General features: G+C 50.6%; 1 protein-coding gene across 1 annotated transcript; it reads right to left on the bottom strand.

Moving 5' to 3' along the window:
- Nucleotides 1-1,435: 1,435 nt before the first annotated feature.
- On the bottom strand, nucleotides 1,436-14,977 carry MBOAT4 (membrane bound O-acyltransferase domain containing 4). Its single transcript, XM_039540409.1, has 3 exons — nucleotides 14,859-14,977; nucleotides 3,881-4,105; nucleotides 1,436-2,658 (listed from the first exon to the last, which is right to left on the bottom strand). Exons 1-3 carry the CDS (start codon nucleotides 14,975-14,977, stop codon nucleotides 1,695-1,697), a joined length of 1,308 nt encoding a protein of 435 aa, XP_039396343.1. The 3' UTR covers nucleotides 1,436-1,694.
- Between the last annotated feature and the right edge of the window lie 6,700 nt (nucleotides 14,978-21,677).

Raw genomic sequence — 21,677 nt, 5'->3', positions numbered from 1 at the left:
CTGCAGCAGCTGAGACTTTGCTCAACTCCTACCTGGCCGGGAGTGGGCGGTGAATTCATTTGAACATACCTCCTAACTCTTGGTCTTCGCTGACCAAGGACAGCACCTGTGAGTGGGATGCCGTGGTGGGGAGGGGGAAAGGAATGGTAGGTTAAAGGAGCATTTGTTCGTCTGACTTTCACACTGTGGCAAAGAACATGGCCCAATGTACTCTGGGGTGGGTGTTGGCTCGTGGTCACATACTTTCGAATCATGGTTGGGGTGTTTTCCCAAATGAATGCTGGGTTCCTTCCCCTTTTTATTCAACGTTTTCTTTGCAATACACAGACTCCATGCCTGTGAGAGGGAAAATATTGCCTCTTAGAGTCACCCTGGGGTGGTGCTTAATTTAGGATGACCAGACAGCAAATGTGAAAAATCAGGACAGGGGGTGGGGGTGGGGGGGGTAATAGGAGCCTATATAAGAAAAAGACCCCAAAAAAGGGACTGTCCCTATAAAATCAGGACATCTGTCACCCTAGCTTAACTCTCCCAGTTTATTGGGTTGGGACTTGAGCAGGTTCTGTTTTGTATTGTTAAGAGGAACCCCTAAGGGGTGCAGTTAGACACTCAGCCATCCTGCACCCTCAGTTATGTTGTGCAGCCCCAGGGAAGTCATGGCTAGCGCCCAGGACAGAATGTGGACTTCTCCACCCTGGACTCTCTTGCTGAAAAGGGCGGGCTCTGCTGGTCACACGGCGAGTGAGGCAGAGTCTGTGCTGCCAGGAAAGCCCAACAGCAGCAGTAAGTCTCAAAGCCAGGGTACACAGACTCAGCGTTGGGCTACCGTGGTAAATATAACTGTGCAGCTGTTCCCATGCAGGCTGGAGCTTGGGGTCTGAGACCCACCCCTTTTGCCCGGTTTCAGAGCCCAGGCACCAGCCCAAGCAGAAATGGCTACGCTGCTATTTTTAGCACCATAGCGCAAGCCCCATGAACCTGAGTCTGTAGACCTGGCTTCTGAGGCTCGCTGCCAGGGGTGGTTTTTTGCAGTGTAGATGTGCCCAAAGTTATCAGTGGGTCTTTTTCGGGGGAGCTATCTGCAAATAACGCCACCTTGCTCAGACACCCAGGGCCTGGGGGGACTTCATTCTTCACGAACTGTTTAGCAGACCTGCTCCACTCACATAAATGAAACTGAGTCCTGCCATATGAGGACTGGTTCAAATGAAAGGACAATATGGACACTCCTCCCCCAATCCCCCATCTCTCCCCTCTAGCAAGGCCCAGTGACTGGAAGGTGAAGACAACAAAGTTCAAAATGGAAATAAGATGCAAACGTTTAACAGTCAGGTTGTCTGATCAATGTCACAGATTACCTAGAGGCATGCTAAATTCTTCATCACTTGGACCCTTTAAGTCAAGACAGGATGTCTTCTTCTGAAAGATACGAGTTATTTGCCGGATGCGGGAATCACTGGCTGAGGTTCTTAGTCTGTGCTATGGGGCAGGTCAGCCTGGATGATCTAATGGTCCCTCCTGGCCTTAGAATGTGAGAGTCTATTTTATGTGATGAGATGGGTTTAGGGGGGACTAGGGGCATACCCAGACCTAGAGAAAACCTCTCCCTACCACGGGGACAATCTCCATCTCTCCTACGCTCTTTATGGCTCCTGGTGAATAGCATGAGGGGGTGGTGGGAAGAACAGTGTGGGTCAGACGCATTTTTCTTTGGCTCTCGCGACCAGCCACAGCAGTGAAACGCCGTACAGGAGAGGGAAGACGCTGTTGTAGGAGGCGCCCAGCAGCCAGAGTGTAGAGAAGCTCCTCATCTCCACCGCAGCCGTGATGTATGCAATAATCAGCTGGGTCTGGACCCAGGTCAGGGCCTGATACAGCACCTTGGTGTGCCAGGACTTTGCAAGCGAACGGAGAAAAGGGTGAATCCGGTAATCAGCCTCCACCATCGCTGCCCAGCACAAGAAGCCAAACACTTGCCCTGGGTGGAGCCCGTGCCACCAGGCCGAGAAGGCAAAGGTGGCCAACAGGGGCTGGGCCGGGCTGCGCTGGAAGACGAGTCTCCTCAGCCACCGGGAAGTGCTCCTGTTCCAGGTCCTGGTGAAGAGGGCTATTCTGTTGGTGGTCTCCAAGGTCCATATGTCTGCATCAGAGAGGTCGCTGCAGGCAGCCTCTGCACCGGGGGCGTGGCCGAGCTCCAGCCCAAGGCCCGCTGCGCTGAGGAGAGCCTCGTCAAGCACCCACTGGGAGTAATAAGCCAGTCTGAAGAGCAAGGCGGAACGCCACATGACGTACACGCAGCCAAAGCCTGTGCAGTCCGTCATGCCGGCCAGCGGGGCCACGCAGCTCCTCACAGCCGTTCTCAGCAGGTGCAGAGCCAGGGCACGAAGGCATTTCTGGCCTGCAACTCTCCAGGGAGCTGTGGGGCGTGAAGTGCACAAGCCCTGGATCTGGACCTGAAATCTCTGGAAGGAGCAGAGCGGGCCTCCCAGCAGGGCAGGGAAAAAGAGCAGGTAGCTGCATAGAGGCAGCGCCCGCAGCAGTGGCTCCCTCCCCTTCCTCCACTCAGCTGCCATAGTCACCTTCCCTTCGTGGATATCCAGAGCCAGCGATGTGACCTTCTGCGTCTGCAGCATGAGAGACGAGAGGGCGATCGTCAACCTGCAAGGGGGGAGAGAGCAAGCGGAGCGGTGGTGAGCGGAGTCCCGTAGTGCATGCCAGGGCTGGTGTCGCCCTGAATGAACACGTAGCGATGCTGCGTGCGAGGTCACGCTGTGCGGAGGGCTCCTGAGAGCGAGATGGCCTCCTCCACGCGGCATGACCTTGCGAAAGTGCCAGAACATGGTTCTGTTCCAGCCACTACTGCCAGGGGGCAGCTGCAGCATCAGCCCCTTCTGTGCTGGCTTGGATCGAGACACATTCTGGCTGCATGGGGCTGGACCTGGCCTGTATAAACATTAGGTCATAGCGGGTGGAGCTCTGCCTCAGCCTCCCTCTCAGTGCTGCAAACACAACTTAATAAGCAGCCACTAACCACTGCCCTGCCCCTCCCATTTTCCTGCCTTACACAGCTGTACGGATGGCTGAGCCAACCCTGCTGCATGTCTGCAAAAACCAGTTGACGCCGTGAGCCACATGTGGCACCAACCTCAATACCCACACCCGGACCTTTCACTGCCTCACACCCGGACCTTAAAGCCTCAGCATGCTTAGTGACTGCCTGGTTATTTGCAGTGGGCCTGCTCCGCTTCTGTCTGTTCCCCTGAACGTGCCTGGCACTGGCCCTGCATCTTGCCAGGAGGAGCTGGCCGGACCCAGTGCACAGTCAGAGCGTGGGATGCCCAAGTGGGACAGCTGAGTCAGGACAGGGATGGGAGCAGACTGACATCCTGATGGAAGAGAAGTGATTCCACCACCGTCAGTGCTGCCCTGGGGGGATGCTGAGCGCCCGGCCTGGCGAGCGAATGCTGGAAAGGTCATGAACATTTCACATCTGGAAAGGTATATGGAAAAGTTGGGGCCACCTGATTTTAGCCCTGAATGACTCTGGAAGGTGCTGAGCATGAGACAGAAAAGGCAAAAACCAGGCTGTTAAACAGTGGGAGAAATCTTCTCCCTAGAATGCTGAAGCAGACATAGGAAAGACAAGCTTTGTTAAATACGGGGACAGCTTGCTATAGCATTTCATGTGAAAAGAGAGTGCATGGTGTTAAGAGACATGGAGTGTCCTCAGGGGAGTGTGACTGCCCCTAGGGACCACGCAGATTCTGCTCGCAGTTATGCCCATACAGCCCAGAAAAATCTGGACAAGTCTTGATGCGAAATCTGGCCCAGGCTGGGTCATTTGAGGAAACAGGTGGGCTTGTGCATTGCTGCCTGATACCTGATGCATGGGGCTCCTTGCAGATAATGTTCTCTGTAGTGCAGGCCCAGGTGGCAGAGAGTCTGCCAGGACATCTGGAGCACAAATGCCCACGTGTGGACCTGCGGTGGGCCGACTGAGTGGAAAATGGCCACGGAGCAGAAGGTGGGGATGAAGAGCAGCAGGGCGTACCATCCCATGGCAGCACACGCTAGAAGGCAGCCTCCCACCAGGAGCAAGACGTACCTAGAAGAAATCAGAAATGTTTGCAAAGGCTTTCTGAGGCCACAGAGGTTCAGTGGGTTTGGCGTTGCCCAGCACTAAGACAGCCTGCGGGTGAGGTGGGGCTCTCGATTCTCTCCTGGGGTGGCTTTGCCATCCCTTGTAGCTTCTTGCCTTTGTACAGACTGCCCCTCCCGCTGCCCTCCCTCGTCCGCGCTGCTTCAGTGGTCTAACAGACGGTCCCTGAGGACCAGACAGCTCATGGCACTGCCTTCCTCTTGCTTCATTTCCAGACTCATCCCTCCACCAACCCCAAAGCAGACCTGGCCAAGTGCTGCATTTTCTCCAGGCGCGCTCTCCTGCCTCCACCCAAGCCCTGCTGGGTTCCCTCCTTGGAGGCTCTTCAATGCCAGCAATAGCTGGTGATTCTCAGGGTTAAGTACATTTTGTCTCTAAATCTTTACAAACTCACCAGTGTAGCCCTGCTCTTTAGCCAGCCCTGCCACAACATCGTCCCTGGGCCAACGGAGGCTTAGTTCCCCATGCCAGTGCGGCTGTGTTTGACATCACCCATCTTGGCCACACACTCTTCTCTGAACCCCTGCCAATGTCCTGGGCAGCAGGCGAGACATTCCCTACACTGCTGTGCTCAGTTCTTCCTGGCAGAGCTTGGCACTCACCCAGGGGCAGAGGGAAACCCTCAGAGCACTTGAAGCTGTGCCTCCCTGGGTAATTTCCTAACCCTAACAGAGCACCATGCTGCTGATCATCACAAGCACGAAGGCGCTGAGCACTGCCAGCTCTCTGATCTCCAGGGACTCACCATCCACCAGCATCGTCTTACGCTTTTCTCTGCTTTAGCTGCCCATAGTTTCCTGTTCCTCCACCCGTTAGAGGCTGGGTACCTGTGCAGCCTAGATACGCATCTAACCAGAGCGCTGCTGTGACTGACAAGGTGGAGGATGCCACATTCTGTGAGCCAACCCTTTGGGCCTGTGGGAACTCTCCCAACCTCCCAATGAGACAGGTGCCACTTGTGAGGCCTGGTCTACACTACACGTTTAAACCAAATTTAGCAGCGTTAAACCAAATTAAACCTGCACCCGTCCACACAATGAAGCCCTTTATATCGATATAAAGGGCTCTTTAAACCGATTTCTGTACTTCTCCCTGATGAGGGGAGTAGCGCTGAAATCAGAATTGCCATTTCGAATTAGGGTTAGTGTGGCCACAATTCGACGGTATTGGCCTCCGGGAGCTATCCCACAGTCCACCATTGTGACCGCTCTGGACAGCCATCTGAACTCGGATGCACTGGCCAGGTAGACAGGAAAAGCCCCACGAACTTTTGAATTTCATTTCCTGTTTGGCCAGCGTGGAGAGCTCATCAGCACAGGTGACCACGTAGAGCTTATCAGCACAGGTAACAATGCAGTCTCCTGAGAATCGAAAAAGAGCTCCAGCATGGACCACACGGGAGGTACTGGATCTGATCGCTGTATGGGGAGAGGGTTCTGTGCTAACAGAACTCCGTTCCAAAAGACAAAATGAAAAAACATTTGAAAAAATTTCCAAGGCCATGATGCAGAGAGGCCACACCAGGGACTCAGTACAGTGCCGTGTGAAAGTTAAGGAGCTCAGACAAGCCTACCAGAAAACCAAAGAAGCAAATGGAAGGTCTGGGGCAGGGCCGAAAACATGCCGCTTCTACGCTGAGCTGCATGCAATTCTAGGGGGGTCCGCCACCACTACCCCACCCCGTCCGTGGATTCCGAGGTGGGGGTGGTAATCGCAGCCATGGCTGAGGATTCTGCGGACGGGGAAGATGAGGAGGAGGAAGAGGAGGATGAGCTTGCAGAGAGCACACAGCACTCTGTTAGCCCCAACAGCCAGGAGCTTTTTCTCACCCAGACGGAATTACCCTCCCAGCCCTCCCAAGCCACTATCCCAGACAATGAAGCCATGGAAGGGACCTCTGGTGAGTGTACCTTTGTAAATATAAAACATGGGTTAAAAGCAAGCGTTTTTTAATGATTAATTTGCCCTGAGGACTTGGGATGCATTCGCAGCCAGTACAGTTACTGGAAAAGTCTGTTAACATGTCTGGGGATGGAGCGGAAATCCTCCAGGGACATCTCCATGAAGCTCTCCTGGAGGTACTCTAAAAGCCTTTGCAGAAGGTTTCTGGGCAGGGCAGCCTTATTCCGTCCTCCATGGTAGGACACTGTGACTTGACCACGCCATGCATGTAGCAAGTAATCTGGTATCATTGCATGACAAAGCCTAGCTGCATATGGTCCCGGTGTTTGCTGGCATTCAAGCAACATCCATTCTTTATCTCACTGTGTTATCCTCAGGAGAGTGATATCGTTCATGGTAACCTGGTTGAAATACAGGAATTTAATTAAGGGGACAGAGATGGCCATTCCTACTGGGCTGTTTGCCTGTTGCTTAAAAGAAATCCTTCCTTGCAGGTAGCCAAGCAGGGGGAAGGGGGTGTGATTGGCGCTGAGCTTTTTCGCGTTTGGCTAGCAGCGATCTTCCCTGCTACCAGCCACGCAGTGGAGAGGGGGAAGGGGGGGTGTTTAGCAGTGATCTTCCATGATACCAGCCATGCGGTGGGGGGAGGGGTAAAGCGATCATCCCAGAGAATTGGATGGGGGGGGTGGTTTCTGCTGCTGCATGTTAACAGAAAAGAAGCAGCGCTGAACAGATTTTGCTTGCTATTTGGTAAAGGAGGGCGCTGGATATATAAAGGCTGCAGAAGCCGAAAGACAATGGCTTACCATGGCTGCACGCAAGCCGAATTCTGCTGCCTGGACCTGCATCTGTGAGATCTCTAACACCAGAGCCGCAGGCACTCAATATTAAGATGCAAAATGTGACCTTGTAGTGAAATCACATGTGCTATGTAAGGTGAATAGTGTTGTTCACCGTGAAAGAGTATAAGCATTGTTCTGTAAAATGTATCTTTTTAAATACTTCTCTCCCTTTTTTCCCTCCCTCATGCAGCTGCAAATTTTTCAAGCCCCCTACTCCATCCCAAAGGCTAGCTCAGATAAGGCGGTGGAAAAAAAAGACGCGAGATGAAATGTTCTCAGAAATCATGGAAGTGACCCGCAATGAAAGAGCTCATCTGAATGAGTGGAAGGACATGGTATCAAATTACAGGAAAGATGCCAGTGAACATGAGGACAGGAGGGACGCTCGAGATGAGAGGTGGCGGCAGGAAGATCAGAGGTGTAGGTAGGAAGATCAGCGGTGGCGGGATGCAACTCTGGGGCTGCTGCGTGATCAAACTGACATGGTGGAGCTTCAGGAATGGCAGCAGGATCACAGAGTGCCGCTGCAGCCCCTGTATAACCACCCTCACCCCTCACCATGTTCCATATCCTCTTCACCCAGACGTGTAAGAACGCGTGGGGGGAGGCTCCGTGCACCCGCCCACTCCACCCCCATGGACAGCCCAACCAAAAGGGTGTCATTATTTTGAAATTTTTTTAGTGGCCTTTTCCTTCCCTCCTATCCTCCTCCCAAACCACACCCGGGCTACCTTGTCAGTTCTCTCCCTCTTTTTATAATGAATTAATAAAGAATACATGATTTTTAAATGATAGTGACTTTATTTCCTTAAGCAAGCTGTAATCGAAGGGGGAGGGTGGGTTGCTTACAGGGAATGAGTCAATCAAGGGTGGCGGGGGTTCATCAAGGGGAAACAAACACAGCAGTCACACCCTACCCTGGCCCGTGATGAAACTCGTTTTCAAAGCTTCTCTGATGCGCACCACTTCCTGGTGTGCTCTTCTAATCTCCCTGGTGTCTGGCTGCACGTAATCAGCGACCAGGTGATTTGCCTCAGCCTCCCACCCCGCCATAAAGGTCTCCCCCTTACTCTCACAGACAAGCAACAATAACAAAGGGGACCTTGGTTTGGCTGAGGTCTGAGCGAGTCAGTAATGTGCGCCAGCGCCAGCACATTCTACCACCATTCTGCACTTGCTCAGCCTGTAGTTGAACAGCTCCTGACTACTGTCCAGGCTGCCTGTGTATGGCTTCATGAGCCATGGCCTCAAGGGGTAGGCTGGGTCCCCCAGGATAACTACAGGCATTTCAACATCCTCAACTGTTGTTTTCTGGTCTGGGAAGTAATTCCCTTGCTGCAGCTGTTTAAACAGAGTAGTGTTCCTGAAGATGCGAGCATCATGAACCCTTCCTGGCCAGCCCATGTGTATGTTGGTGAAACGTCCCTTGTGATCCACCAGTGCTTGCAGCACCATTGAAAAGTACTCCATGCGGTTTATGTACTGAGTGCCCTGGTGCTCTGGTGCCAAGATAGGGATATGGGTTCCATCTATTGCCCCACCGCAGTTAGGGAATCCCATTGCAGCAAAGCCATCCAATATGACCTGAACATTTCCCAGAGTCACAACCTTTCGTAGCAGCAGCTTAGTGATTGCTTTGGCTACTTGCATCACAGCAGCCCCCACAGTAGATTTTCCCACTCCAAATTGATTCCCGACTGACCAGTAGCTGTCTGGCATTGCAAGCTTCCAGAGGGCTATTGCCACTCGCTTCTCCACTGTGAGGGCTGCTCTCATCTTGGTATTCTGGCGTTTCAGGGCAGGGGAAAGCAAGTCACAAAGTTCCATGAAAGTGCCCTTCCGCATGCAAAAGTTTCACAGCCACTGGGAATCATCCCAAACCTGCAAAACTATGCGGTCCCACCAGTCTGTGCTTGTTTCCCGGGCCCAAAATCGGTGTTCAATGGCTAGAACCTGCCCCATTACCAGCAGGATCTCCAAAGCGCAGGGGCCCGCGGTTTAAGAGAATTCTGTGTCCATGTCCTCATCACTCTCGTCGCCGCGCTGCCGAAGCCGCCTCCTCCTCGCCTGTTTTTGCAGGTCCTGGTTCAGCATAGACTGCACGATCATGCGCGAGGTGTTTACAACGTCCATGATTACTGTCTTGAGCTCAGCAGGGTCCATGCTTGCTGTGCTATGGCATCTGCACAGTTCACCCAGGAAAAAAGGTGCGAAACGGTTGTCTGCTGCTTTCATGGAGGGAGGGGTGAGGCTGTACCCAGAACCACCCGCGACAATGTGTTTTGCCCCATCAGGCACTGGGATCTCAACCCAGAATTCCAAGGGGCGGGGGAGACTGCGGGAACTATGGGATAGCTACCCACAGTGCAACACTCCGGAAATCGACACCAGCCTCTGTACATGGACGCACACCACCGAATTAATGTGCTTAGTGTGGCCGCGTGCACTCGACTTTATACAATCTGTTTTATAAAACCGGTTTCTGTAAAATCGGTATAATCCCGTAGTGTACACGTACCCTGAGTTTGCCCTGCTAGCCAGCCAGGCAGCTTTCCAGAGGACTGTCGTCCAGGGTGGATACACAGTAAGGGCTCCGGTGAAGTCCTCTGATTTGAACTTTGTATGTGTCCTCCAGGCTGGCAAATCCTCAGTAGAGGCTTTGGCCCAAACTGTCCAACCTGGGCATCCAACCCAAAGTGACTTGATTCCTAAAAGTGCTGGTGACCTGCAGTGCCCTCACATGCTGGTGGGAGAAGGGGTGCTTGGCATGTTTGAAAATGTAGGCTTGTGCATTGAATCCAGCTGCTGGCTTTCTGTTTGGTTCATTGTACAGTAACGCCTCACTTAAAGTCGTCCCGGTTAACATTGTTTCGTGGTTACGTTGCTGATCAATTAGGGAACATGCTCATTTAAAGTTGTGCAATGCTCCCTTCTAATGTCGTTTGGCAGCCGCCTGCTTTGTCCACTACTTGCAGGAAGAGCAGCCTGCTGCAGCTCGCTGGTGGGGGCTTGGAACCAGGGGGGACTGTCAGCCCCCCATCAACTCCCCCTATCAGCTCCCTGCCCCCCTGTGCAGCAGCCACCCAGCAGGCTATCAATTGCCAACAGTTCAGCTGCCCATCCCCCTGCTGCCATGTGCTGCTTCTGCCCTCTGCCTTGGAACTGCTCCCAGAGACTCCTGCTTGCAGTGTGGGGGGAAAAGGGGCAGCTAATGTCAGGGTGTTCCCCTCCCCCCTACTCCTTCTGCCCCCCACTTACCCCTTCTCCATATAGAGCAGGGAGGGGACACAGAGGGAGAGAGACAGAGAGAGCTTGGGGCAGCAGCTGCTGTCTCAACTTCCTGATCCACTTAAAGTAAGTGGGTCAGCTGACTTAAAGGGGTAGTGTGCATCTCTCTCTCTCTCCCCCACACACACAGGGTGTGTGTCTGTCTCTGTATGCTATGCTGTTTCCCCTCTCTGCATTGCTGCCTTGTGTGAGAGGCTACATTAACAACACGTTAACCCTCAGGGCCTGCTCTAGGTTTTTTGCTGCCCCAAGCAAAAAAAAATTTGGCTGCCCCCCCCCACACTTTTTTTTTTGCTTTTACACATGTTTGCACTTTGCAGTTTTGTTTTGACTGTTTAAAATTTTTTTAAAAATGAAAACAGAGAATTTGTAGTTAGTGAAATAAAACAATTTCCCACTAGTGTAATTTTAACATTTAATTTTAACAAAATTACAATTACAAACAATTTGGGTTCAACTATTCAGTAATGAAAAATGTTAGCGTCTTCCAGTTTCTCATAAATTAAAAGAATTTATATGAACTGAATTTTTCTGTTTTTTATACTTGCATAATCTTTTAATAAGTCAGTAAAATCTAAATTTTTTGCAATAGTACTTTCAACTGAAATTAATGCAAATCCTGATAAATGATTTTGAGACATGGTGGACCTCAAATAATTTTTTAGTAATTTCAGTTTTGAGAAACTGCGCTCACCAGAAGCCACTGATACTGGTAATGTTAGTAATGCTATAGCAGTGTTTGGAGTGAAAAAATCATTTCTTGCTAAAAATTCTAATACTTTTAGAGGAGACGTTTTAGGACTTATTAGCTCAGATAAATCTATTAATTCATATAATTCTACTGCATTAGTGTCAGCAGCATTATCAGTAATGAGCGCTAAATGTAGGTTTTGGCAGTGCTTCATGAGGTCGTCTTTGGAAAACTGATTTTTAATATTTCCAATATCATATAAAAATTCAAAAGTTTCACAATGACCATGCAACTGACAAAATCTTTCTTCAGTGGAAGTTATAGCTACATCCAAAATACAATAGAAACATTCAACTTTAAACCTTTTGTTTGGATCGAGAATAGGATCATCATGAGCCTCATAACAAAACTGTCTTGTTTTTTTCCGAGGACGAATGAATTGTTGAGGTGCAAACGTCAGTTCAAAATCAAGATCCTCTGCTATTGTTGTTGCTTCTTTGACAGTTTCTTCAAATCCTTCATCTGAACAGTATTTTTTAAGTATGCCAGAGTTTTATTCAAAATCGTCTTTGCCTCGGATATGTCTATGGTTATGTTCTGCATAACTTCGCTGGTCAAATTAATTTGATTTAGAATATTATGCCAAATAACCATGCAACATGAAAATTGAAACTGCATCATTTTCTGAGCCAATGTTTCAGCTTCATGTTGAAATGAAGGATCATATGACAAGTCCTGGTTTATTTCGAATAGTGCACCGTAAATCTCTCCTGATGAATATCGGAATGGTCTAATAGCCGTCTATCCTGCTATCCCATCTAGTTTGACTTAGAGGTTTAAGTGTGAATTTTTGTTCAAGATGCTTCTTCAAGACTGCCCAATGGTGTGTGGAAGCACTAAAAAAGTTGTACATTGCTTGCACTGTGGTAAAATATGAAACGGCATCTTTAGATGATTTGGCAGCATCACCAGATTGAGTGAATGCGCATGGCAAAGAATGAAAAAAGCTCGATTGTTTAAATTCAATATTCTTTGCTGTACACCCACATGTCGTTCTCGCATGTTTGAGCCGTTATCGTACCCTTGGCAGTGCATATTTTCTAAAGGTATTCCATAGTGTTCCAATCTCTGTAGAATTACATCTGTGAGGGCTTTCCCAGTACTTTCGTTCACTGGTATAAATTCTAGAAAGTGTTCACAAATTTTCACTTCTGCATTTTCATCAATTTTCAAAAATCGTAAAACTATTGACATTTGCTCGGTTTTACTCAGATCTTGAGTACAATCAACTGTAATTGAGTAATATTTGGCAAGTTTCAAATTCGATAAAATTTCATTATGCACGCCATTAGAAATTAATTCTATCATCTCATTTTGTGTATTTTTACCCAAATAATGGGTGTGAATCTCTCCAACTTTCACTCTTCGTACATGCTCAGCCATAACATTATCAAATTTTGCCAATAACTAAACCAATTTAAAGAAATTTCCATTGTTATTCTCAAATAAAATATCTGAGGATCCACGGAATGCGAGGCACTGTTTGGCTAGGAAATTAATGATTGCCAGTAAACATTCCAACACAGCTTGCCAATGTAGAATTTCTGAATTTAGTTGACATTGTTGTACCACATCGATTGTTGTACCGGAATGTAATCTGTTTGACAGCTCAATCCAATTTGTCAATGAGCGTAAATGATTTTTTGATGTTTCATGTTCTTTCAAATGCTGATGCAAATTTCGCCAGTCATTAAAACCTGCAGTTGCCAGAAAAATGTCCGAGTTATAGAACAGTTTGCAGCAAAAACAAAAAACTACATCTTTGGTCTGTGAATACACTAACCACGAGCTATTAATTTGTTCCCCATTTTTCATTTTTTTTCTTCATACTGGATGGCATAAATAGATGATTCGGCTCATTAAATGGATATTCAAATGTAGGATCTAGTTTTGAAGGACCTTTTTTTTTACAATAATCATTCGCATTGCATCAGTAATTATTGTCGGCCATGTACTTGGATCCGATCCTATGTCAGTCTCTCCATCTTCCAATAATTGTTCTTCAGTTTTAGATTTGGATAACAGTTCTTCGTTTCTGGACTCTTCAGCTGAAGTAGTAAATCTTTGGATGGATTGTGATTGTTCGTCTTTATCAGTTAGCGAAGATAATCTTTGGTCAGATTGTTGTTCATCTTTATCAGTTGATAAAGATAATCTTTGGTTTGATTATTCATCAACTGATGAAGACCAATCACCTTCAATGCATTGCTTAGAGCTTTCTCCTTGATTGTCAACTTTTTTAAAATACTTTTTTGAAGTACGAGATAGTTTTCCTAATTCTTTTTGCTGTTTCTCTCTTTGTTGCTGGTAGGCAGCACCAGAAAGTCATTTTAGTTTTTTTCCTGGCATGTTAGCCCTATAACCACTGGCACCGACATGACAGAAATTAGCGCGAATGGCGCGGATAGGGCAGCACAGTACACACACGTAATCATGATTTGAGTGACCGATATTTTTCACGTCACATTCCTATTGCACTACTGTACTTGCCGTAGGTAAGGCGCTAGTCATTGGGGCGAGAGAGCTCCCCCTGAGCTCGGATACACACTGGACCCAGCCCTGCTGGCGTTTTCCCAGCGCTGAGGCCGCCCAGCTGGGAGCCCAAGGAGCATGCAATGGAGAGAGCTCTGGGGCTGGAGGAGTCAAGGAAGAGGGGTTGGGCTTGCTGGACAGATGCTGCTGCCCTCTGCCAGGTCGCTCGCCCCCTGCAGGGGGGAGGCAGAAGGAGACTCCAGGCACCGGTGCACTGTGCAGGCCTGCGGGAGAGCAGCAGGGACACGCTCCCCACTTAGCCAGCTCCCTGCCCCTCCACACCCCAGTGGCAGAACAACAGGCTGGTTACCGCCCACCGGGGCGGTCAGGATCCAGCCCAGGATGCTGCCTCAAGTTTGAGCTGGGGCCCCAGCATTATGCCACCCCAAGCACCTGCTTGTTTAGCTGGTGCCTAGAGCCGCCCCTGTTAAACCTTGAGAGCTCAGCCGAGTGCTAGTTCATCACTTAGCAGCAAGGCATTCCCTGGGAAATATCCCACCCTCTTCCACCCTCTGACTTCACCACCTCAACCAAGCTTCAGAATCATCATAGCTGTGAACAGTATTAAATTGTTTGTTTAAAATGTGGGTATATCTATATAATATATAGATTTTTGTCTGGTAAAAAAAATTCCCTGGAACCTAACCCCCCCTATTTACATTAATTCTTATGGGGAAATTGGATTCGCTTAACACTGTTTTGCTTAAAGTTGCATTTTTCAGAAACAAGGGTAAGTGATGAGTTACTATATCACTTGACTGACCTGCAAGTCCCGTTAACTCCAGAAGACCTGAGTGAACTTGGGGCACTGATTTCCTCTCCCCACTCTTTCCTCGGATTATAACCCGTGACTGCTGCCTCCATGCCCAACTGCGGAGGTGAGGTTTTATAAATCACCTAACAGGAACACTAGTCCCTCTGCAAGTCAGGGAGACATGTGCTTCTGAGTCACTTAGGTACCTTTGAAAATCCCACCTGAAGGTCACAAGTTCTTCACTGATTCCTTGGAACATGACCTGTGATTCAGATTCATATAATCTCTGCATCTTCAAGCCAGATCTGCTGTAGCTTGCAGGTCTTTAGGCATTTAATGATACTTTGTGATTCTCCAGCGCTGTTCATCTACGTATCTCAAAATACTTGACAAACATTAATTACATGGGGTGAAACCGAGGCACACAGAGCTTGTGATAAGGTCACAGTGTGACTCAGTGGTAATCATGAGTAGATACAGAGAGTTTTGATTCCCAGATCCTTGCTGTGCCCATCCCTCTTCCTTAGGAAAGAGGTTAGCAAAATTGCCTCACCTGTGAAACCTGCACTTAGACTAGAATCCACCACCAAAGCTCATGAGCATGGACTTAAAGCAAACATGAAAGCATACCTGGCATTTAGCGAGAGACACCCAGAGATGCAGAGATAGTGAAAGGAAACGGCAAATGGAAACGCAATCAGCTGGTAGTAAGCTATAGGGTGCGGAGCAAGTGGACTTCCCCAATCCATTGAGAACCTGCTTTTCCAGAGAGTTAATTCTGCAATGGTCTTCAGTTCCTGGGGCACCTGGATGAAGAACTGAAACTTGGGTCTTTCCCCCTTCTGTTTATATGTGGCAGAAAGGTGGGGTTAAAGCCAAACCCCAGATAAGCAGTGTAAATGTGTCTGTCAGAGAGCAAAGCCAGCGTGCGAAGGAAACAAGGTTATCTGAACTGGGGGGCCTGGCACACCGTGATACATGCAAGAAGAAAAGGAAAATATTCTCTCTGTTTTCGTAAATGCTATTTCTGCTAAGTACCTACACCCCAGGACCTGTGTTCACATGGAAAACATGCTGCTTCATATTTGGGCTGCTAAGTTCCTGAGCAACCTCCTGCTTTTCGATCCGAGGGAGTGTTACACGCAGAGATAAGCGAGCATTCTTTGCCAACATGCAGCTTAAATACCAAGCTATTGGAACACCTTGGCGATGGGTGAAATGACTTCAGCAATTATCCGACGACTAAAGCAGGGCAGTCGCGTTTGCTTTGTCTCTGTGTTCTGATACCCCCGCCCCTGCAGCTGGATAGCGTCTCATTCAAGCTGTTGGAAGGGCATGGAGGAGCCAATGGAAAGACAGCAAATGAGCTAGACCTGCTGCCAAGGCTGCAGGAGGAGTTCAGTAGCAATACGGAGACACAACAGCTCCTTGCATGCACCCCGAGATGCGTCAGGCTCCAGTTTTCCCTTCCCATGATCTCAGGGTCATTCACGGCAGCCTTGGTTGTATCCCTGGCCAGTTTACCTTCAATATGGTGTAGGTGTGTAACTTCAGGCTTTAAAACATTGGCCTAAATGTATAGCAGAGAGCTCCAAAATGTGCAGGCCAGAGCCGCACACCCAGCAGCCATGGTGCGGACAGTTCTGTAGTTCTGCTCCCCACGAGAGCCATCCTGAGAGTCCCTCGCTCCAAGGAACTTCTGAGGCCTGGACATGCATTTAGCCAGCTAGCTGTGTTGCATGTAACAGAAGGATATTGGATGTCCTGCTTCATCCGAATCCCTCAGCTCCAAGTGGTGGTGATGACTATGCCTTCGAAGGGGGTGAGGGGACATGCCAGTGGAACTGGCTGTTCCCAGCTTCCCTCGTCCAGGCCAGGCCTTTATTTCTATGGGGGATTCACAACATGCAGGGATGGCAGGTGAGAAATGAGACTATGGAACAGGAGCCTTCCCGTCTGTGAGGTCCCCAAAGGCCATTTCAGGGCAATAAACGTGCCGGTGCTCCTATCCCTGCTGTGGTAACACAATTGCAGGACTGGGAATTTCAGGGCAACCGTCAGGCATTTCTGAAAGCTGGACCCTGCACCAACACTAACCCCAGGTGCACATATATATATAGGGTGACCAGACGTCCCAGTATTAGAGGCCTTGACTTATATAGGCACCTGTACCCCCTACTCTGAAAAGAGTGTCCCGATTCTTCACACTTGCTCTCTGGTCACCCTACAGCTGCAGTAAGTTAAGAGTCAGTTTAACAGTGGTTACACATTCACCTACAGATCACTTTGTCCCCACGAGGGGAGGTAACTGGCACTCAGCACTGCCCTGCGCTCCTCCCACAGCAGGACAGCTTATTACCCCACCCAAAGGCTGGCAAACCAGGCCATGCAGAGGAAAGACCCCCACAGATAAAAGTGAGTGTTCCAAGAGCAAACAAAACACAGACATCCGCAAACCAGGCAACGTAGAGTTAAGGTGTCATAGCCGCGTGCCCTCTTTGAGCACTACACAGTCCCTCGGGCTGATTGGTGTCTTTCCTCTGCTGTCCAGCATTCCCTGGATCAGCGGTGCTGCAGAGGGGCCCAGCAGTGGTCCATTGCAGGAGATGAACCAGAAGGGTGAGTGGGAGTCATGCCAGGCATAGACAATGGCAGGTGGTGTTAGGGAAGGGTGATGTTATATTCCCAGAGTTAGCTCCACAACAGGATTTAGACACCGAACTGCCTGATCTGCTATTGATTATGCCCAGTAGTGCAGGGATTAAGGCATTTGCCTGGGATGTGGCCAGGCATCTGATGTGCATAGGTTGGGAGGGACGACACCTTGGTGTCTGAGGAACAGCTTGGGGAAGTGGGATACCTGCAGACAAGTGATCCAGGATGGTGGGATAAGCCTGGACCGAGAAAACAGACTTGGGAATGCCTTCCGCATCTGCAGAGCAGTACAGTTGATTAAGAAACATGAAAAAGCTTTCTCACAACATCCTGTGGATTTCAGGTGTGCCACCCAGATACTGGACACCATACCCACCGCAGTACATCCTCCCGTTAGGGAATGATTGTGAGCAATTGCTCCCGCTTTGCATCAGCTGCCGTAGGAAAGGATAAAAGAGGTGCTGGAAGCTAATGTAACAAAGGAGGGTCACGGTCTATGGGCTGTGCCCACTGTGCTGGTTAAGACAAAAGACAGGAAACTGCACTTTTGTGTAGATTCCTGAAGAGTGAACCAAGTCACCCATAAAATACCTATCCCTTACCTAGAACTGAAGATTCCTTACTGGCATTAATGTCAGCAAGTTTCTTCCCATGGTGCCAGAAGACCAAGAAAAAACTGCCTTTGTAACACTCGTGGTACTTTATGAATTTACAAGAATGTCATTTGGGTTATGTAGTGCTCTGGGGACATTTCAGAGATTGGTAGAGCATTGCCTGGGCTCTGAGAACTTTGATACTAGTTTATTATACACCTCTACCCCGATATAATGCGACCCAATATAACGCGAATTCGGATATAAAGCAGTGCTCCGGGGGGGCAGGGCTGCGCATTCCAGTGGATGAAAGCAAGTTTGATATAACGCAGTTTCACCTATAACGCAGTAAGATTTTTTTGGCTCCTGAGGACAGTGTTATATCGGGATACAGGTGTATCTAGATGACATCACTGTATATTCCAAATCCTTTGAGAAACATTTGCAATACTTGCATGTGGTATTTGACCTATCTGGGACATACAGTGTCTTCTGCAGGGTGGCTACTGATCCAGAGAAACTGAAAGTGGTAGAGGAGTGGCCAGTACCTGCTGCTACAGTACAAGACGTTCTTGGGATTTGTCCGATATCATCGTTGATTTCTTAAGCACTTTGCTAAAGTTGCTCTGCCACTGAATGAACTGCTAAGAGAAACACCGGAGGTGAGAAAATTTCTAAAGCTGCCCAGGTAAAATGGAGTGCATAGTGCAGCATTTGAAGAACTGAAATCTCCCCTAGTGCAACCACCTATCCTGGTATATCCAGATTATGAACTACCCTTTAGAGTGTACATTGATGCCAGCAACAAAGGATTGGGAGCTATTCTTGCTCAGGAACAAGATGGCAAGAAGTGAGTTACTGCTTATGCAAGTCAGGGCTTAAAGAGACCTGAGAAAAAAAAAAGAAAGACGGGAAATACAAATCATTCAAATTGGAATGCCTAGCGTTCGTCTGGGCAGTAACAGAAAAGTTTCAGCATTATCTTACAGCAGCCTCATTTGCAGTCTTTACAGATAACACCCCACTGACATATTTGCAAACCGCAAACTAGGGGCATTGGAGCAACCATGGGCTTCCTCTCTGGCAAATTATAACGTCACTGTCAGAACAACCGACTGCACAGAATGAATGTGAATGCCAGTGTCGTCTAGGCCACCACAAAAGGTGATTCCAAAAGAAGATTCAGGTGACAAGGTCGCTTTAGAAATGCCGCCGTTTCTAAATGTCCCTATCGAGGAAGTACGGGTTTATTAACAATATTACTAGGAGTGCACAACTGGTGAAAGAGCAATTATCAATGGTTCACTGTCAAACTAAGTGGGTGTTTATAGTGGGTCTGACAGGGGCCAGTCCTGGGTTGATACTATTTAATATTTTCATTAATTACTTGGATAATGGAGTGGAGAATATGCTTATAAAATACGCAGATAACACAAAGTTGGGAGAGGTTGTGAGCACGTTGAAGACAGATTTAGAATTCAAAACAACTGACAAATTAGAGAATTGATCTGAAATCAACAAGATAAAATTAAATAAAGACAAGTGCAAAGTACTTAAGAAGGAAAAATCAAATGCACAACTACACAATGGAGAATAACTGGCTAGGTGGTAGTACTGCTCAAAAGGATGATCTAGGGGATATACTGGATCACATATGAATGAGTCAACAATGTGATGCAGTTGTTGAAAAGGCTAATATCATTCTCTGGTGTATTAACAGGAGTGTCAGACACAGGAGAACAACTGATGGCTTCCTCTTTATAACAGCACTTAACATAGTTGAAAACTGTTTTCAGTTCCCCTTCAGTCGTCTTTTCTCAAGACTAAACAGGCCCGGCTTTTTTAATCTTTCCACATAGGCCAGGTTTTCTAAACCTTTATCATTTTTTTTGCTCTCCTCTGGACTCTCTCCAATTTGTCCACCTATTTCCTGAAGCGTGGCAGCCAGAATTGGATGCAGTACTCCAGCTGAGGCCTCACCAGTGCCAACTACAGCAGTGTGTGACACTCCTGTTAATACACCAGAGAATGACATTAGCCTTTTCAACTGCATCACATTGTTGACTCAATCGAAGGAGATTTAGGTTAGATGTTAGGAAAAACTTCCTAACTCTAAGAGTAGTTAAGCTCTGGAACAGGCTTCCAAGGAAGATTGTGAAATCCCCATCACTGGAGGGTTTTAAGAACAGGTTGAACAAACACCTATCAGAGACAATCTGGGTTTATTTGGTCCTACCTCAGCACAGGGAGCTGAAAGCGATGACCTCTGAAGGTCCCTTCCAGCCCTACATTTCAGATCCTATGATCAACAGGAGAGATTTAGAGAGTCCCAACCCAATAGCCTGACGGTTATGGCACCCACCTGGCATGCAAGAGAATGGCAGAGTAGGGACTTACCCTGTCTCTGACAGTCCAGGTGAGTGCAATAACCACTGAGCTATTGGTTATAAGAGAGGACACCACCTCCCCCACCCACCCCTTTTTTTTTTTTCTGGTGAGAAAGGGCTGACCTGACAGCTGACACACCTAACTCCAGGAGAGGGTTCACAGCTGTGAATCCAGGCAGATACAGCACCAACTGTCCTTGGGCTCAGGCCCCACCCCCCTCCTTGGCATTTCCTAATGACCAGTTTGGAAATCCCCAGGGGTGAGCTGCCTGGTGAGTCCCCGGCTGCGTCCTGCTGCTCCCAGCCCCCCCCCCCCCGGCCCCGTGTGAGTATCTGCGCCCCTCCCCCGCCTTCCCTGCCACAGCCACCCCCTGCCCGCAGCCACCCACAGCCGCCCCCCTGCCCACAGCCGCCCCCAGCCACCCCCCTGCCCACAGCCGCTCTCTGCCCGCAGCCAGCCCTTGCCACAGCCACCCCCTGCCCGCAGCCGCCCCCAGCCACCCCCCTGCCCACAGCCACCCGCAGCCAGCCCTTGCCACAGCCACCCCCTGCCCCCAGCCAGCCCCAGCCAGCCCCTGCCCCACCCCCTGCCCACAGCCACCCACCGCCAGCCCCTGCCCACAGCCAGCCCCTGCCCACAGCTACCCACAGCCAGCCCCTGCTACAGCCACCCCCTGCCACAGCCATCCACAGCCACCCTCTGCCCACAGCCAGCCACAGCCAGCCCCTGCCCACAGCCACCCCTGCCCACAGCCAGCCCCAGCCAGCCCCTGCCCACAGCCAGCCCCTGCCCCAGCCACCCCTGCCCACAGCCACCCGCAGCCAGCCCCTGCCCACAGCCACTCTCTTCCCGCAGCCAGCCCTTGCCACAGCCACCCCTGCCCCAGCCAGCCCCCGCCAGCCCCTGCCCACAGCCAGCCCCAGCCAGCCCCTGCCCCAGCCACCCCTGCCCACAGCCAGCCACAGCCACCCCTGCCCCCAGCCACCCCTGCCCACAGCCAGCCCCTGCCCCACCCCTGCCCACAGCCAGCCACAGCCAGCCCCTGCCCCAGCCAGCCCCTGCCCCTGCCGCCCCAGCCACCCCTGCCCACAGCCGCCCCTGCCCACAGCCACCCACAGCCAGCCCCTGCCCACAGCCGCTCTCTGCCCGCAGCCAGCCCTTGCCACAGCCACCCCCTGCCCCCAGCCAGCCCCAGCCAGCCCCTGCCCACAGCCAGCCCCTGCCCCCAGCCACCCCCTGCCCACAGCCACCCGCAGCCAGCCCCTGCCCACAGCCGCTCTCTTCCCGCAGCCAGCCCTTGCCACAGCCACCCCTGCCCGCAGCCACCCGCAGCCAGCCCCTGCCCACAGCCAGCCCCAGCCAGCCCCTGCCCACAGCCAGCCCCTGCCCCCAGCCACCCCCTGCCCACAGCCAGCCACAGCCAGCCCCTGCCCACAGCCACCCCCTGCCCACAGCCAGCCCCAGCCAGCCCCTGCCCACAGCCGCTCTCTTCCCGCAGCCAGCCCTTGCCACAGCCACCCCCTGCCCCCAGCCAGCCCCAGCCAGCCCCTGCCCACAGCCAGCCCCAGCCAGCCCCTGCCCCAGCCGCCCCTGCCCCAGCCACCCCTGCCCCAGCCAGCCCCAGCCAGCCCCTGCCCACAGCCAGCCCCAGCCAGCCCCTGCCCCAGCCGCCCCTGCCCCCAGCCACCCCTGCCCACAGCCAGCCACAGCCACCCCTGCCCCAGCCACCCCTGCCCACAGCCAGCCCCTGCCCCACCCCTGCCCACAGCCAGCCACAGCCAGCCCCTGCCCCCAGCCAGCCCCTGCCCCTGCC

Source organism: Mauremys reevesii, linkage group 5, assembly GCF_016161935.1.
Source record: "Mauremys reevesii isolate NIE-2019 linkage group 5, ASM1616193v1, whole genome shotgun sequence".
Lineage (NCBI taxonomy): Eukaryota > Metazoa > Chordata > Testudines > Geoemydidae > Mauremys > Mauremys reevesii.
The sequence above is the reverse complement of the archived record's forward strand: the minus strand, read 5'-3'. Positions and strand labels throughout refer to the sequence as shown.